General features: G+C 39.4%; 1 protein-coding gene across 1 annotated transcript in view; it reads right to left on the bottom strand.

The window, feature by feature from the left end:
• LOC126100158 (carboxypeptidase D-like) overlaps positions 1–18,167 on the bottom strand; it is a 250,461-nt gene that overhangs the window by 107,826 nt on the left and 124,468 nt on the right. The window contains exons 10-13 of the mRNA XM_049910700.1: positions 16,140–16,271; positions 15,506–15,684; positions 9,720–9,972; positions 9,184–9,342 (exon numbers count right to left, since the gene is read on the bottom strand). Coding sequence (XP_049766657.1) covers positions 9,184–9,342; positions 9,720–9,972; positions 15,506–15,684; positions 16,140–16,271 — 723 coding nt within the window. The remainder of the gene's footprint in view (positions 1–9,183; positions 9,343–9,719; positions 9,973–15,505; positions 15,685–16,139; positions 16,272–18,167) is intronic.

Consider the following 18,167-nt stretch of genomic DNA (forward strand, 5'->3'; position numbering starts at 1 on the left):
ACATAAATTTTAGGTACACTGACCTAGGTTTCGACGCCTACTAAGGGTGTCGTCATCAGAGTGAACAGTTGCTAAATCCTATAAAGTAATACATCGAAAATCAGGCATGACAAAAAACACAGAAACCAAGAGGACAATTTACATGATGCACAATGGTTACTTACGTAAAATTACATTGCTAAAAAGCAATAGTCAGAATTTTGAGCAGCTACGCTCAACTCAAAAGTAAAACACAACATTGTAGCTTTTGCCATCGGCCCAGTGGCTTACACTGCTGCCATGAAAACAATCCAAATTGCGCTGCCTATTGGGTGCGGACAGTAACATGTGCTTGTTTGGAACATTACAACAAAAATAATTTTAAAGAAAGACAGTTAATTTTAAAAAAACAAAATATAAAGAGAGCTTAATATCATTTTGAAATTACTCAGTAGTCAAGTAGATTAATTATAACAGAGCCATCTGTTAAGCTTTACAGAAATTACTATTATGTAAAGGACAGAATGACATAGAAGAAATTTTACAAAAATCTGTACAATGCAGAAAATATTTGCATGAAGGCAACTTTAGCAGCACATATCTAGGAGATTAGAAGAAAATAATGATTTGAAACCAGAAGCAGGAAAAATATAGTAAAAAATAGAGGAATCAAAATTTTGTGAGCAGTGGATTGAAACCACTGAAAAATATTTTTTAGATGGTTGCAACTGTTCATTGAGGATGACACCATCATTCGTAGAAATATGCTTGAAAATCTCCAGCTCTTTGAGTACATCAAGTCTATGACCTTTCCTTTCTCTATGTAAAATGGAAATTTCTTCAACGCATTTCGGTTTGTGTCCGGAAATTAGCAGGAGATTAGCAAAAGTGGAAATGTGTACATTATTATCTGTTTTTTCAACAAATGTTCTTTGTACCTGTCACTAAAAGACCTTCCAGTTTGTCCTATATAATATACAGGACGTGTATCACAAGTGATTTTATACACTCCTGAATTGTGTATTGGAGCAACTGTAGTCTTGAGATTGCGGATGAGACTTTTTTTTGCAAGTTATTGTTCATGGAAAATGCAACTTTGAATCTATACTTTTTAATCAGGAGAAGACAATTTTTATACAAAATAGGGCCTAAAACTGAGAAAACATTTTTATACTCATTACTGTCAGGAGTAGCACTGCTGCCTAAAGTTTGAACTTTGAAGAACTTGTCAACTAATGTGGGATCATAGCCGTTTTTAACTGGAATAGTTTTTATTATGTTCATCTCTTAGTTAAGCTTGTCAGATGACAAACTATTGCAGTTAATAATGGTTATGATCCCACATTAGTTGACAAGATCTTCAAAGTTAAAACTGATGCTAAAGTGACTACTGTAGGCAGCAGTGCTATTCGTGACCGGAATGAGTATAAAAATGTTTTCTCAATTCCATTTGTAGGCCCTATTCTGTATAAAATTCATCATCTTCTGATTAAAAAACACAGATTCAAAGTTGCCTGTCCCATGAACAATAACTTATAAAAATAAATCTCATCCCCAATCTCAAGTCCACAGTTGCACCGATACATAATTCAGAAGTGTATAAAATTGCTTGTGGTACATGTCCCATTTATTACATAGGACAAACTGGGACAAACTGGAAGGTCTTTTAGTGTCAGGTACATAGAACATTTGATGGGAAAAAAAGGCACTAATGTACACAGTTCCACTTTTGCTGATCTCCTGCTAATTTCTGGACACAAACCAAAACACGTTTCAGAAATTTCCATTTTACATAGAGAAAGGAAAGGTCATAGACTCGATGTAATTGAAGAGCTGGAGATTTTCAAGCATGTTTCTATGAATGATGGAGTCATTCTCAATGGACAGTTGCAACTATGTAACAAAAATTTTTTCATTGCTTTCAATCCACTGCTCACAGAATTTTGATTCCTCTATTTTTTACTAAATTTTTCCTGCTTCTGGTTTCAAAACATTATTTCCTTCTAATCTCATAGATATGTGCTGCTAAAGTTGCCTTCATGCATATATTTTCTGGATTGCACAGCTGGTTGTAAACTTTCTTCTCTGTCATTCTGCCCTATATGTAATACTAATTTCTGTAAAGCCTAGCAGATGGCTCTATTATACTTAATCTGCTTAAATACTGGGTAATTTCAAAATGACATTAAGCTCTCTTTATATTTTGCTTTTTATAAGTAACTGTCATCCTTTTTTTCATTTATTTCTCTTATAATGTTTCAAATAGGCACATGTTACTGTCTGCGCCTGATAGGCAGCACAACTTGTATTGCTTTCTTGGCAGCAATGTAAGCCATTCGGCCAATCAGTCTGATGATGTTCTCAGCTGGGTACAATGTTTAGTTTTACTTTTGACTTGAGCATAGCTGCTCAAAATTCTGACTATTGTTTTTTAGGAATGTAATTTTACGTAAGTAACTTTTGTGCATCATGAAAATGGTCATCTTGGTTAACACTTTTTTTGTCATACCTAATTTTTTCTTATGTAAAATCCAGAATGGAATGTAACAATATTAGAGAAGGAAAGTTGCTATTCACCATATAGCAGAGATGCAGAGTCATGACAGACATAACAAAAAGATTTACACAATTATAGTTTTCGGCCATTAAGGCCTTTGTCAGCAACACACACACAAACACACACACACACACACACACAAACGCAAATTGCACACACATCTGCAGTTTCAGACAACTAAAACCACACTGCAAGCAGCAGCACCAGTGCATGATGGGAGTGGCGACTGAGTGGGGGTAAGGAGGAGGCTGGGGTGGGGAGAGGGGTGGATAGTATGGTGGGGGTGGCGGACAGTGTATGCTGCAGATTAGACGGAAGGCAGGAGAGAAGGTGGGGTGGGTGGGGAAGTAAATGGTGGAAAGGAGAGGAATTAAAAGAAATTAAAAGACTGGGTGTGGCGGTGAAATGATGGCTGTGTAGTGCTGGAATGGGAACAGGGAGGGGGCTGGATGGGTGAGGACAGTGATTAATGAATGTTGAGGCCAGGAGGGTTACGGGAATGTAGGATGTATTGCAGGGAATGTTCCCACCTGCGCAATTCAGAAAAGCTGGCGTTGGTGGGAGGGATCCATATGGCACAGGCTGTGAAGCAGTTACTGTGATGAGGGATATCATGTTGCAGCATGTTCAGCAACACCATCTTCCACTCATTTTTTGGCCACAGTTTGTCGGGGGTCATTCATGTGGACAGACAGCTTGTCGGTTGTCATGCCTACAAAGAATGCAGCACAGTGGTTTCAGCTTATCTTGTAAATCACATGACTGATTTCACAGGTACCCCTGCCTTTGATGGGAAAGGTGATGTTAGTGACCAGACTGGGAGTAGGTGGTGGTAGGAGGATGTATGGGACAGGTCCTTACATCTAGGTCTATTGCAGGTGAATGAGTCATGAGGTAAGGATTGGGAGCAGGGGTTGTGTAAGGATGGATGAGCACACTGTTTAGGTTTGATGGACAGCAGAATACTGCTGTAGGAGCGGTGGAAGGATAGTGGGCAGGACATTTCTCATATCAGGGCACGACAAGAAGTAATCGAAACCCTGGCGGAGAATGTAATTCAGTTGCTCCAGTCCTGGATGGTACTGAGTTAGGAGGGGAATGCTCCACTGTGGCTGGACTGAGGGACTTGGGAGGTGCTGGGAGACTGGAAAGACAGGCACAGAGATTTGTTTTGGTACAAAGCTGAGAGGATAATTACTGTCAGTGAAGGCTTCAGTGAGACCCTCGGTATGCAATACAACCTATGTTCCCGTAACAATCCTTGCCTCAACCTTCGTTAGTCACTGTCCTCACCCATCCAGCCCTCTCCCAGTTCCCATTCCAGCACTACACAGCCGCCATTTCACCGCCACACCCAATCTTTTAATTTCTTTTTATTCCTTTCCTTTCTGCTACTTACCTCTCCCCCCCCCTTCTCTCCTGCTGTCAGCACTTCACTGTCCACCACCCCCACCATACTATTCCTCCCCCTCCCCGCCCCAGCCTCCTCTTACCCCCACCCAGTTGCCACTCCCATCATGCACTGCTGCTGCTTCTCGCGCAATGTGTTTTCAGTAGTTTGAGACTGCAGGCGTGTGTGCAAGTTGTGTTTCCGTGAATGTGTGTGTGCGCATGTGTGTATGTGTGTGTACTGCTGACAAAGGCCTTAATGGCTGAAAGCTGTAATTGTGTGAATCTTTTTGTTTTGCCTACCACGACTCAGCATCTCCGCTATATGGTGTGTAGCAACTTTCCTTCTCTAATACTGTTGATTTTTTATGTATTATTTTATAGGATTTAGCAACTGTTCATCCTGATGAAGATGTCAAAAACCTAGGTCAATGTACCTACCATTTATGTGCAACCTGTTGGCTGTTTAAATTCATATTGAAACTAATCTATGGTTGGTGAATAACAGCCATCTCCAAAAATTTTATTAGAAAGTAACACCTGAGATCACTGTCAGTGTCACCATTGCAGCTCAAGTTAATATATTTGCAAATGGAAGTCTGTCAGGTGTGTTCATATTTGTACCAATATACATTAAAATTACTGTAATTGGTATTTCAGCGTGGGACCTATATACAAAAATCAAGACTACAAGCAACACTTCACCTGTAGATAAATGATGGGCTATCCACAAGCACTCTTAACCCTTTGATTGCTGTGGAAGTGTTAACTCGGCATGCCTCGCCATTCCCCTGGTGCGCCTGACGTGTATACATACAGCCTTGGGTCTTCTCTACAACGCTAAGGACGTGTTACGCGTCCCACGCCACTGGCCTTCCCACCACTAGGGACGAGTTTAGGCACACTGAGTCACAGCTACCTGAGCGCTACGCTCGTGTATACACACAGAGCTGTCTTTCTGCTCTGCTCTTCTAGTAGCTGTTCAGTGGTATGACTGTGTAGTTTGAGAGTGCATATATCTTTGTTGCTGTTTCGCTCTTTGCAGAATTCGACTTAGATTCCTGTATTTTCATCAGTTTTCATGTTTTCTACATGTTGTTAGCCAATATTGAAAATTAAACTCATTGTTCTGGGAAGGGTGGGGGGCTTAAAATTTGTTGTTTGAATGAGACTGGCTTTGAAGCATTAATAGAAAACGATATTTGAAACAGAAGTTTCGAATACACCCTGCTTTCATCTTTTCATAAAAATCAACATCTTTTTAACTAATTTGTAGATTATTGGAAAATAGTAGGGGAATAAAAAATTTTATTCCTTATCGTTGTGCAGTCAATCTATTGCACTCTAAATTTCATTTTCATCATGCATTCACACTACTAGACATGTTAACCTGATGTTTACATTGTCTTCAGGCCTGATTTTCGTGCCCAACTTTCATTCTAGTTGTACAGCTTGGTATGTTTTATGGAGCATAGTTTTTTAGCAAAATCGGAACGAAAATACCGCATTTTTGACATTTTTACAATATCTTCAATTTTGTGCTTAATTCACTCAGTACTGAAAAGTGCTATGGAAATGAAACTTTACATTTAAGAACCTTGTGTTGTCAGGTTACTACATGTCAAGTTTCATGTTCATCATAGCATTAGTTCAGAAGATGCAAGAAGCCAAACTTCGAAATTTTTTCGGGCGCCTATTGTTTTGGCCGATTTACCTACAATTTTCTGGCTCAATATGGCTCATAAAATTCTTTTTGTTATTATTCTTAAGAGGACACATACAGTTGTATAAGATGGCCAAATTTTATTTCTTTACAAAAACTATTGCCCGAGATATTACAGCTCAAATTCGCCAAAAATTCACACTGGCTCTGCGCAAGTCGTATTCAGCCGAGAAATATTCAGCACAGATCGGGTTGTGCAGCGCGAGCCGATCCGGTCCCGGAGGCGGCTCCGAGAGACAGGCACGCCGCACATATAGATGGATTATGCCGCATGCCGCGGCGCCTCAACGCGCCAAGCAGGTGGCACGCCTTCAGTAGTAAAAGGGTTAAAAACAGACTCTCGACGGCAGGCACATTGACCACAGAGCCAATCAACAGCATTGGTTTCATACCTCCATTATTTCTTACTAGCCTCTTTCACTGACAGTGATTGATATTTTATCCTAAAAGTGCTCCAGAACACCATTTATTTACTCCACAAAAAACAGCTAGCTAGACAATATGTGTAATAATATGGGATTACTGAATGAGGGGGCACATGAGAACTAGGGTTTTATTGTGATACATAACAAAGTGATAAGAGATGTAATACAAGCGCAAATGTGGGGAAGGAAGTAGGAAACTGGCCATATCCCTTTCAAAGGAACCATCCTGGCCTTTGCATTAAGTGCTTTAGGGAAACTGCTGAAAATTAAATTCTGGATGGTCAGATAGAAATTCAAACTGCCATCCTATTGCAAGCAAATCCATTGTGCTTAACACTGCACCAAACCTTTTAGTGATGAACTAAAACCAGTGGCACAATTAAACAATTCAGTGTCTGCACCTCCTCTTAGATAGCAACAGTTTAAACCATTGCCAACAGTGTTAGGCCCCTGACATCAACATCATGCCAATTTATCTGGCCCTTTCTTATGTGATATGTGGTTGGTCAGTGTTGATATAATGATGCCGCTCCCTTGTGTTTAAAAAAATATATAGTCAACATTAGTAGAAGAAACTACTCATACCTCAGCACATGCTTTCAGCATTGAAGAACTACAAAGGATCACTGTTTTTTACAATAGACTGCAACACAGATACCCTCGCTGGAGAATTTTTGTAAAGTTTGGAAGGTAGGAAACGAGGTACTGGCAGAAATGAAGCTGTGAGGATGGGGTGTGAGTTGTGCTTGGGTAGCTCAGATGGTAGAGTACTTGCCCGTGAAAGGCAAAGGTCCCGAGTTCGAGTCTCAGTTTGGCACACAGTTTTAATCTGCCAGGAAATTTCATATCAGCACACACTCCGCTGCAGAGTGAAAATCTCATTCTGGACAGATACTATCCATTCATCAATTTCTGTGCTCAATTGTTTTCAGTGCCCTGGCACAGCCCCTTCACACCCATCCTCCAACAGTGCAGTCACAAAGTCCACACTAACATTAAAGACATAGGGCAAGAAATTTCTACTAGACAAATTGTGATGCAGCATTAACAATATTCTTAAGCACATACTGCTCAATGTCATTCAGTGGTCAGAGTGCAGCAAAACTACACCTTGAATGTCAGCTGACGACAACAGTTCACATCCTACAACTGGAGCAGCAGCTGTAGCTTTCACAGATACAGCATGCATTCCAGTCATAGAATTCGGTTCCCATCTACAGCTGTAGTTGTCAGTTCCATGTCCTTGGCACCATCATTAGACACTAAGGTGCGACCATGAATATTATGCAGATTTCAGCAGGTGGTGTTCACTAACCAGATGTGCACTCACCAACACTTTACACAAATTGAGCCAGTTTTGTAGCTATCAATAACAGCAAAATATCTACTTATGCCACAGCCTGCATTTCTGCTAGTTGCCATCAACACCAGTATTGGAGTACTTATGATCCCCAGGGGAGGAACTGGTAAGTCTCCCTCTGTGACACATACAGCATCATGATCAGAAGTGGAAGTAGCTCACATACCCATTCGACACACTACCACCAATGAAGATAGCCTCACTTTAGCCACCATACTAACACAGGGAGACTTTCTAGCTGCACCCAGATCCTTGAGGAGGAAGGATATTGTACTTCTGGTTATCATGTAAATAGACACATAGACCAAGGAGTTAGGAGACCATATCAGGTATTGGTAGATATAGAAAAGAACAGGTCACACTCCACAGCCACTGGCTGTACTACTAGGGCACTTAATAAATGACACCTGAAGTTCAATTCAATAGTTCAGATCTAGCAGCCTTACAAAGATTCCACCTCTCTCTTGCAGAACTAGTAGCCTATAGTGATGATATGTGCTTCTGCAAAACCAGAACTGGCACACAGTCACAGGGATCACAAACCCATTTTGGTGCTGAAAGGTGTACTTGAACCCCTTGATGGACCAGGATTAGCATCTCCACTTATTACGAAATAAGAAAATAAAACAACAGTATATGAATCATCTGATAATGGCTAATGTGCAGTTGCCTGTCAAGGTTGGCAGTGTCATACAAGGTAATTTAGGCTCAACTTCCAGCAGTATCTTGCACAATCACAGGTCAAAACACCTCCACCCCACAGACATGCACATGCAAACACACACACACACACACTCACACACACACACACACACACACACACTATCTCAAAGTACCACACTGTAGTGTCCACACACAATAATAGTAGTGGCAACAACAATAAAAAAACATCAAACTGCCAGTTACAGTTTGCACTGTGTCTTCAGTTAAATCATCAAGTCTCATTCTGTGTGTGTGTGTGTGTGTGTGTGTGTGTGTGTGTGTGTGTGTGTGTGTGTGCGCGCGTGCGTGCGTGTGTGTGTGAAAGAGATATTACCTGCTCAGCAGCACAACTACACAGTGAGTCATTACTCCTTCCATTATTTTATTTCAGTACTGTACTAGTACATTTGATGTTAATGTCATTTACTCAGTAGACAATTGCTCAGAATGTGACTGATACAATATGCTGTTGACCCGAAGTCCATTCTCCACTGCCTTTAAGTGTTGTCTGATTATGAACGAAGTCCGCCCCGGTAGCTGAGTGGTCAGCGTGACAGACTGTCAGTCCTAAGGGCCCGTGTTCGATTCCCGGCTGGGTCGGAGATTTTCTCCGCTCAGGGACTGGGTGTTGTGTTGTCCTAATCATCATCATTTCATCCCCATCGACGCGCAGGTCGCCAAAGTGGCGTCAAATCGAAAGACCTGCACCAGGCGAACGGTCTACCCGGCGGGAGGCCCTAGCCACACGTCATTTCCATATATATACCTAACAGAAAGCACTAACAACATTAATATTATAAATAAGTGTCCTTTTTTACAATAAACACATTGCAGTCACTGCAGATTCTTAGACATTATGTCTAAAATATTCATCACTTACTTTTTTTTCCAGTAAATAAATTCTTTGATTGATTTCACAATCCATCTTTCATTTTAGGATCTGGACCACAACATGTGTTTAATATAGTGGAAGCAGACAGGAGTTCTTGAGGAAACATAATGAACCTACTTTGATGAGGAAACAAGAACTGGAGCTGTGGCTACTTACTGTATTTTTAAGAACATTAGTAACAAGAGGATCTTGTTTTGCAATTCCAGCCAACAAATGTCTTGCAACTCGTAGCACCAATTCTCGGCCTGCTGGCTGAGAGGAAAACAATGATCCTACCAGTGCCACATGCAGCTTTCCCTCTTCTGGTGCACCCATCTGTAATTAAATTCAGAACTTATTTAGTATTAGCAATTAAACGGTGTTAAAGTGTTGCTGAAAAATTAGTTACAATTTCTAGTGCAAATCCTTATCCACTGATAAATAGTTGTAGGGGAGAGAAGGCTGAAGAGAGAGATTAACAAAAATAAGATTAAGAATTTGGTTTCATGAAGAGATTTAATAAAATGCCCATACTGAGGGCAAATTTTCAAAATGTGTAATTTATGGAAAATTTCCAGTTACAATGATAAGGATTTTGTTCATTCTGTATTCTTAGTTTACAATTTTAATGATTCACTGAACTCATATTGTGGAGGAAACTACTTTCAAATGCCAACAGATTAACAAGCATAAATATAAGTTGAAAGACATACCTCATCAGTTATTCTTAATACACCATTCCGCATTTCTGCTTTGTCTGGATGCTGTAAACTCAAATACTGCAACTGCTGCATGAATGTATTCTGATCGGAATACCCATGGACTGGAGCCACATTCTCATTCAGACCAAAATCATAAATTCTTGACCAACGCCCAGGATTCAGTTCAGTGACCTCTGTTTTTTCAAGAGTAATATTAACTGTGCCAGATGAAGGTGCTTCAACTTGAATGGTTTTTGTGATGTAGCTAGAAGAGAACAATTTATATATTGATTCCTTTATTTTGCATAAAAATGTTGCATCACCAATCAAAAACTTTAAACTGTGATTCATCATAATAGTTTAAATTTCAAAATGACCATTGACAGACTTTTCATTTAACATAACAGCTGTTGAAAATAACATTGTTAAAAGTAAAAGTAAATTTTAAAGAACTGTCATTTTACTTTATTAACTACAATTGTTGGCTTCTGATACAATGCAAATGTAGCTTGAAGGTTAAGGTATTAAATAACAATAAAGATATTCCAATAACTGTGTATTTATTGGTTTTCCATTGTCTCTTGAAGCTAAATATTTGCTAGAGGAACAGTCAGGATTTCATGAATGCAAGTTAAAAAACTCAACGTAATCCTTGAAAATGAGAATTTGGCACTCAGTTCTGAGTACAAGAAACATATAATGACTAGAGATGGTTTATCATCATCATTAAGCAAGTGTTCTATGGCCATTGTTGCATCTCACCATCCAACATCCATCTGCCCCTATCTTGTAGTGCTCTTGCAGTCATCACATTATAAACATCTTCATACCACCTTCTAGATGGTTATCTATAGTTCATTCTCTCTGGAGTGGGGCAGGGAGGGGGAGGGGGGGAGGGGACCAACAGAGCACTGTTTTAAGCAATCTATGACATGGTCATTCCTCAAACCTCCCCCCCCCCCTCCCCTTTCACAAGATTTCAGGTTTCTTAATGTAAATCTTCCATCTATGTGTGAGCAACCATGTCTCTTCTTTCTCTAACATTTCCTTTAGAATATGACCATACAACAGTGCAATAGATGGCATCTCATTTATACTTAAATAATTATTGCAATCTAATCTATCACCCTTCTCACACGTGGAGGTAATGCTGGCTTTCTTCCATTCATACAGCTCACAATCCACCATCACGCACTTATTATAGATATCAGTTTGTCTTGACTCATTTGGCAGTTATATTTTAGAGCTCATTACTTTATAATTTTTCACATTTTTTATGGCATGCTTAGGCACAAGAACTCAGCAGCAGTCTTTGCACAGTTAAAGGAAGAGATAAAACACATTTTTAGGAATAGGAACTGAGTTGAATATAATTAGGTTGCTAGTTTATACTGGAGCAACATCTGTGGCATTGAGGTGGTTCTCTTATCTTACGACCTTTTGGGATCTAGGATAGACGAGGAAAACAGCAACTTTATATTCTGCTTTGCACTGACATTTATCAGTCTGTAAGACACACTGCTTATGTGTAATATAATTTGATAGATACAAAAAGTCTACTAGGAAGTGGAGGCAGGAGAAAACACATATAAAGTCTAAAGAAATGTGCAAGGTTTCGGAGCCAGTGGCTGCTCCTTCTGGCAGAAGGGAAAGGAAGAGGGGTAAAGGAAAAGGACTGGTGAGGTTTAGGAAATGACGAAGAGTTCAGAAAAGTCACCCAAAATCTTGGGTCAGGAGAAACTTACAAGAAAGGATGAGAAGGAAAGACTGATTGTTGGTGACTGCCCTGGACAAGATTTGAATTCCTGAGAGCCTAAATGTGGAAGCTTGGGTAATAAGCAAGACAAAGATTATTAACAAAACATCATGCAATAGTGAATAAGAGCAGAAAAATAAGTATTATATGTGGTAGAGGTGGGTGGGAAACAAACAGGTCTGAAAATAAAGGATATACAAATCTAAAAGGGAATGAAGATAGGAATACTTACTGAGAACAAATGCTTATACCAAGGAAATTAAAGAAAATAATTACCCTAAATTAGGCCCAGGCAGGTGGTGAGAACCAAGGACGTGATGTAACTCCAGTTCTCACTTGCAGTGTTCTGAGAAAGTGACATCTAGGAGAAGAATCCAGATGGTATATGTGGTGAAACAGGCACCGAGATCACAACTGTCATGCTGTAGAGCACAATCTACAACAGGATATTGTGTGTTGCCAGTATACACCCCTTATCTATGTTCATTCATCCTAAATGATAATTTGGCAGTAGTCATGCCAATGCAGATGGCTGAATAGTGTTTACGTAACAGTACAAGAATCTGTCATTTCGCAGATGGCTCCCTCCCTGATAGTATATGTTTTGCCGATTCAGGTGTGGTATAAGTGGTGGCAAGAGGGTGCAAAAGGCAAGTCTAACAGTGGGGATGATTGCAGGGGTAGCAGCCATAGGGTTGGGAAATGGCTGCAGAAGCAGCATAGGAACTGACCAGGATATTGATTGGGGGGGGGGGGGGGGGTGTCAAAAAGCCGTTCTACATGTGATGAGTAAAATGTCAGACATAGTGAACCTCTTTTCAGTGCATGATTTTATGAAGGTATAAGCTTGTCAAAGTATCTGATTGATATGTTCAAGGCCAGGATAATACCAAGTGACAAGACATGCACTCTTAAGTCATGTTTTTTTGTGAATCAACAGTATAAGGATTGGATATGATGGCCTGAGAAATCTGCTTCTGAACAAAGCTGGTGAAGTAACGATGTCCAGTGAAGGTTGAGATGAGAATGTTAATTTATTGCTGTAAAGAGTCTGCATCTGAACAAATATGTTTGCCTTGAATGCTGAGGCTGTATGGGAGGGAATGTTTGACTGAGAAAGGATGGCAACTGTCACAACATAAGTACTTTTGTTTGTTAGTAGATTTAATATGAACAGAAGTGTGTTGCTGGCCTTCAGTGAGGATGAGATAAACATTAAGGAAAGTGGCATGGGATTCGGAAAAGGACCATGTGAAATTTATTTGGGAGAATGTATTTAGAGTGTCCAGGAATTGTAACAGCTTAGCCTCACCATGAGTCCATATAGCAAAGATGTCATCAATGTAACTAAACCAAATGGGAGGTTGAAGGCTTATGGATCTCTGGAAGAACCTCCAAACGACCCATGAAAAGGCTTTTTGTCCCCCTGCTTCTTTTTTGCGACTCCCATCATCTCCAATATTCAAAACCTTCCTCTCTTGCCATGATGAATCCTATCACATACTATATTTGGTCTCAACCTTTTGCCTGACATTCTGGTCGCCTGTGTGTATGGTGTGCCTATTTGCATGAATATGTGAGGTTTTCTTTTCCTGTCTGAAGAAGGCCTTGGTCAGAAGCTTAAGGGGTAAAAGTCTTTTCATAGCGCCTGTCTGTCGCTCAGTCTTTACGGCGAGTAGCGCTCTATTCTTTTCGTACTATTGTTGATATTCCAACCTGGCTTTTCCATTGTCTGACATTGTGAAGCAAGTTATTGCTGAACAAAAGCCCTTTGTTTGACTGTCAGGTTGATGACTTTCCTTGCAGTCATAACTTTTTATTCTCACTTTGGTGGTGCCACCCAGCATCACTACAGAATCCAAGTACGTGGCGCAACATTACTGTCACTCATCGTGGCACCACTACCCAGATGGTGTTTTGCTGTCAGGAGTGCCCTTTGATGAGATCCCACCTCACTCCTGGATATAAGCAGTCATAAGGCTGCTCTGTGGCAATTGTGATGTGATTGGAGAGGCATGTTTCTGGAGTTTATATTGCAGACTCTGGCTGTTATTGGCAGAACTCTGATGCTAACTCCATTAGTTAGCAAAGCACCTTTACAAAACTCATAAAATCCGAAGTCAGCAAATATTATCTTCAGAGGAGGTGTAGAGTAAACTTACTTCATACTTTGTATTGCATGTTTGTCAAAAATAGCTTTCCTCACATAATCTATAGTCTTCAAAGTCAAACATTTAAAACTGTTCAAGTAGGAAGGTCTTCATATTCTTACATTTATTTTACACTTGTTAAACACCACACATACATCTGTAAACTCCCAAGTGAAAGTTACTTTCTTGTTTAAAATATGTTTAAAGGTTATTTCTCGTACATCTATTTTAGTTGTATTGCAAAACATCATGATGATAGTTTTAAAAAATTAAAAATCCTCAGTTTATTTGCCAGATACCAACATGTACAACAGATGAGGCACTGATTACCCTCTCACACACATCTCAGCAGAAAAAATACATTAAAGAAGTGTTGCAGGGCAACTTCTACTAAGGCTGCATGCCTTATTAATAGGGATCAGAAAACGCAGCATCTATTTTTTGCAAAATTCACATCTGATTTTTGTGAAAATCACATCTATTTTTGTAGACATTTGCACCTATTTTCTTTGTCTGTAAATGATTAGATGCACAAATTTAAAAGGTTGTCATGCCACATTAGTGAAGGCATGAATTATTAGTTCTTTGAAACTGACTGACTGACTGGAATGTTTTGTTTTACAAAAACTTCAGCACCTTTTTCTTCCAAAATGGCCTTTGTTTTCTTCTTTTGGCTGTAATTAAGCTTTCAAAAATGATTGTTCTGTTGAAAAGCAGCAGCATTTTCCCGCCAGTTAAGTGAATGCGTCTCCGATATAAGTTGTTTCTGGGCTTTATTTGTCTTTTTCCACCCAATCTGAAGATCAAAAATTCTGCAGACAACTAATTTCGACCTTTTGTGGGCACTTATAGCCTTATGACCCATGATTAAGAATGCTACAGATAGAACTGACAAGGCACTTAGCGTAGAAGTAGAATCGAACATACAGCAACTCGATTTTAATGTTAGAAGAAGAATTTTGGCAGCATCAAAAAACATTACAGATTTTGTTTTCCAGTCACTATAGTGCAGAGGGTGGGTGCTATAGACTATAGTCACAGATGGCCACGAACATAAACAGATTAGAATTTTGACCACCAGAGGGGAAGGAGCTGTGCAGAGAAACAAACCCCACCTCCATTTCGCTTGGCAGCAGTCTACAGAAGAACTGGCACATTGTCACATGGTTTGCAGATCTCTTCTGGTGTCGTAAGGGCTGTAATCAAAATCTGTGATGGACCAGGACTAGTCATTTCACTTATTTCAAAAAATGAAAAGAAAACAATGAGCAATGCACATAACAAAACATTCGCAGACAGCTACCGTGCAGTTGCCTGTTGAAGTCAGCAGAGCATTGTTACGACGTATTTCGGGTCCAACCTATAGTGGTATTCGATGCAACTACAGTTCAAAACATCTGCTGCCCAATTTGCCAAGTTAAAACCGTCCATATTACACAGTCTTTTGAGCTTTAGCTAATAAACAAACTTACGCATTTCTTTCTCATATAATGCTAGGTCCCACAGCTGAGTACTATGTTGTATTACACGATGTGTATCTTAGTCCATTCGGTCGACCACAACTGGCATGGTGCATTGATACAGCGCTATGTTCGTACACCTTTTTTTTTGCAAGTAGGTTCTTGTGCACATTTTCTTTCCAAATTGGGCTTCACCCGTAACTGCTTACATTTTTGATATTGTACAGAGAAAATAAAGGTATCACAAACTATCTCTAACTAGTAGCCCTTCTGGATACAATTCGCTATGAAACAGCATCTATTAAGTTTTTGCATTTTGAGGCGGAAGTCGCATCTATTTCATATTTATTGCAAAAAGCAAATTTTTCCAGTCCCTACTTATTAATAAATGAATACAAAAAAATTGGATTTATACCAACAATCTTCACTTACCCAGGAGAGGACACACTTAGTGAATAGGTGCCTGGAGGCAGCAGGCGCCAGTAGTCACCATCAACAGCAGAGTGTACATCACGTAAAGCACCAATAGTTGGACTTGAAACAGTTATAGTAGCATTGCGAACCGGATCACCATTCTTGTCTAGAATAAATCCACTAACACCTTCATGAACCTTTGAAAAGAAGAAGTGAATTGAGATTTTTGAGGCTCAGGCCTATTTCTCTTAATGAATCTGTTCAGAGTTTATCAAACATACAACACTTTTTTATTCTACTGTTTCAAATAAAACAGAAGTGAAATTATGAGGAAACACTTCCTAAATCTCTAATTAGAGCAACATAATATGAGAAGGAAAGAATAACTCATTATTCTGTACCTCCTCATCTGGATTCTATTTACCCCTCTCCCCCTTTCCCTCCCTCTCCTAACTGGGAGCTGCGCCTCCTTAATGGAAGCAGTGACATGTTCAAATGTTTCTTTATAACTTGAAAAAATTTTGAGTGGGATTTCATTTTTTAAACAGAAATTATACTATAATAGATAAAACTATAAAAAATGAGAAAGAGAAAGAGACAGCCATGAAATAGTATCAACTGTGAACTACCTGTATCTCATCCGTAATCATACCTTGTCTAAGAGTTGCAGTAATGGTTCACGATTTTCGCTCCAATACCGAGGCAGATCTTTAGCAAGTGGATATTTTTTGCATCCTATTTCCAGAGTTAACTCCATGGTTCCAGCTTTCACATAATTCCAGTCCTACAACACAACAATCAAGATTCAAAGACTGTACGCAAATGAAACACTCTAACCATCAAGTGTAACAATCACCACTTTGGTTATTGTAAATGTAACTGACCAAATGGGAAACAGAATACTTATAACTCATAATTTAGGTGAAACTCTTCATACATAAAGAAAAATAATTAATTCAAGTAGATTTGTCCCCTAAAATAAAACAGCACTTATTCCAAATCAGAAAGTAATACCTAAGAAAATGTGTTTCTAGCCATTTAAAGAGTAATTAATCTTGAATGAATTAGTAGTATATTGGTCCAAGTATTGAGTCAAGTGCAAGACCCAAAGAGTGAAAAATCAAAGACTTCAAAGTTGCTACATTACATCTGGGATCTAGTCCGCCCCGGTAGCTGAGTGGTCAGTGTGACGGAATGTCAATCCTAAGGGCCCGGCTTCGATTCCCGGCTGGGTAGGAGATTGTCTCTGCTCAGGGACTGGGTGTTGTGTTGTCCTAATCATCATCAATTCACCCCCATCGACGCGCAAGTCGCCGAAGTGGCGTCAAATCGAAAGACTTGCACCCGGCGAAAGGTCTACCCGACGGGAGGCCCTAGTCACACAACATTTACATTGTATCTGGGATCTAGAATGCAGTTGGGAAATGTAGCCCTGAGGCCAGTAAGACCTTCCTTGTGTTTCAAGCCTCATCACAAAAGTGAACTCAAAGAGTATTTTCAAATTAAATTTTGTATCACTGTGAGACTACATCCACAAATCTTGTATTTTAAGAGGGAGGATATGAGGACATTTGCAGTGAAACAAAATGGCTTGGTAAACTATGCACAATGAAGGCTACTTTAATAGGTCACTAGCATTCCTCCCATGCTGCCAGGATAAGAAAACAATTCTATCATTTTGCATTGAGTACCCCACATAAAAAACTTCGTTTGAAACAACGCAACATCGGCTGAAAGCTGGGAATATTTTCTTAACTCCTATTAAACAGTTTGTGACAACTACAACACTATAAATCCAATCTTTGTCACATTACATGGCTCATCATGTTTGAGAATTTTCAGATGCTTACAGAATGATATGTTCGTACGTTACCGGTATGAGTGTTTCGGATACGTAATTTATTTCATAACAAATGGCAGTTGTGGTTTATAGTTCAGACAAAGAATACATCACCCACGAATTTCATAGCATACCAACACAAATAAACACACATTTTTGAGAATTTTTGGAGCCTACTATTATCCTTTGCATAATCTACGAGCAATTTGTGGCAAATCAGCATTTGTGAATTAGTTACTGTTACAGATTTTCTAATTAACATATTGTGCTACATCTAGTTATTCCTTAAAGAGTATCAGTCCTATCTGCAGTTATTATCTGCACCATAAATTAATTCTGTTTTCGCATATGCTAACAACTATAACAACATCAAAACATTTTAGGAAACTAGTAACTTTTGCCACAGTTTTTTTGTGTTGCCTTAACACAAATCTCATTTTTGTGTATATGCTCCAATTCTTATACAATTACCAACTTTTTAGCTCTACAGATTAAAAGATAATCAGCAGATTTTATTTAAAGTTATTTGTTCACTGCCTTGTAATACATTGCACCAGCCAAAATACATCCCCACTCTGAATGCTTTTCTCCCACTTTGAATGCTTTTCTCAAAAACGGGATGAGTTGGTTGCCATTTGTAAGCAGCTGGAAATTGCCCTGACAACTGTTAAATGATTGGTAACTGCTGCAAATCATTGTGTTGGAAGAGCTACCGAAAGTACCAGAGGTACCTAAAGTATTATCCTCTTCTAGTGATCCTGTCTCCTCTGCAGAACGCACGGGATCTGTCATTAGCCATGCACATGACTGTGAGTGGTATGTCAGAGATAGATCTAGGCA

This window comes from Schistocerca cancellata, chromosome 9 (genome assembly GCF_023864275.1).
Source record: "Schistocerca cancellata isolate TAMUIC-IGC-003103 chromosome 9, iqSchCanc2.1, whole genome shotgun sequence".
Classification (NCBI taxonomy): domain Eukaryota; kingdom Metazoa; phylum Arthropoda; class Insecta; order Orthoptera; family Acrididae; genus Schistocerca; species Schistocerca cancellata.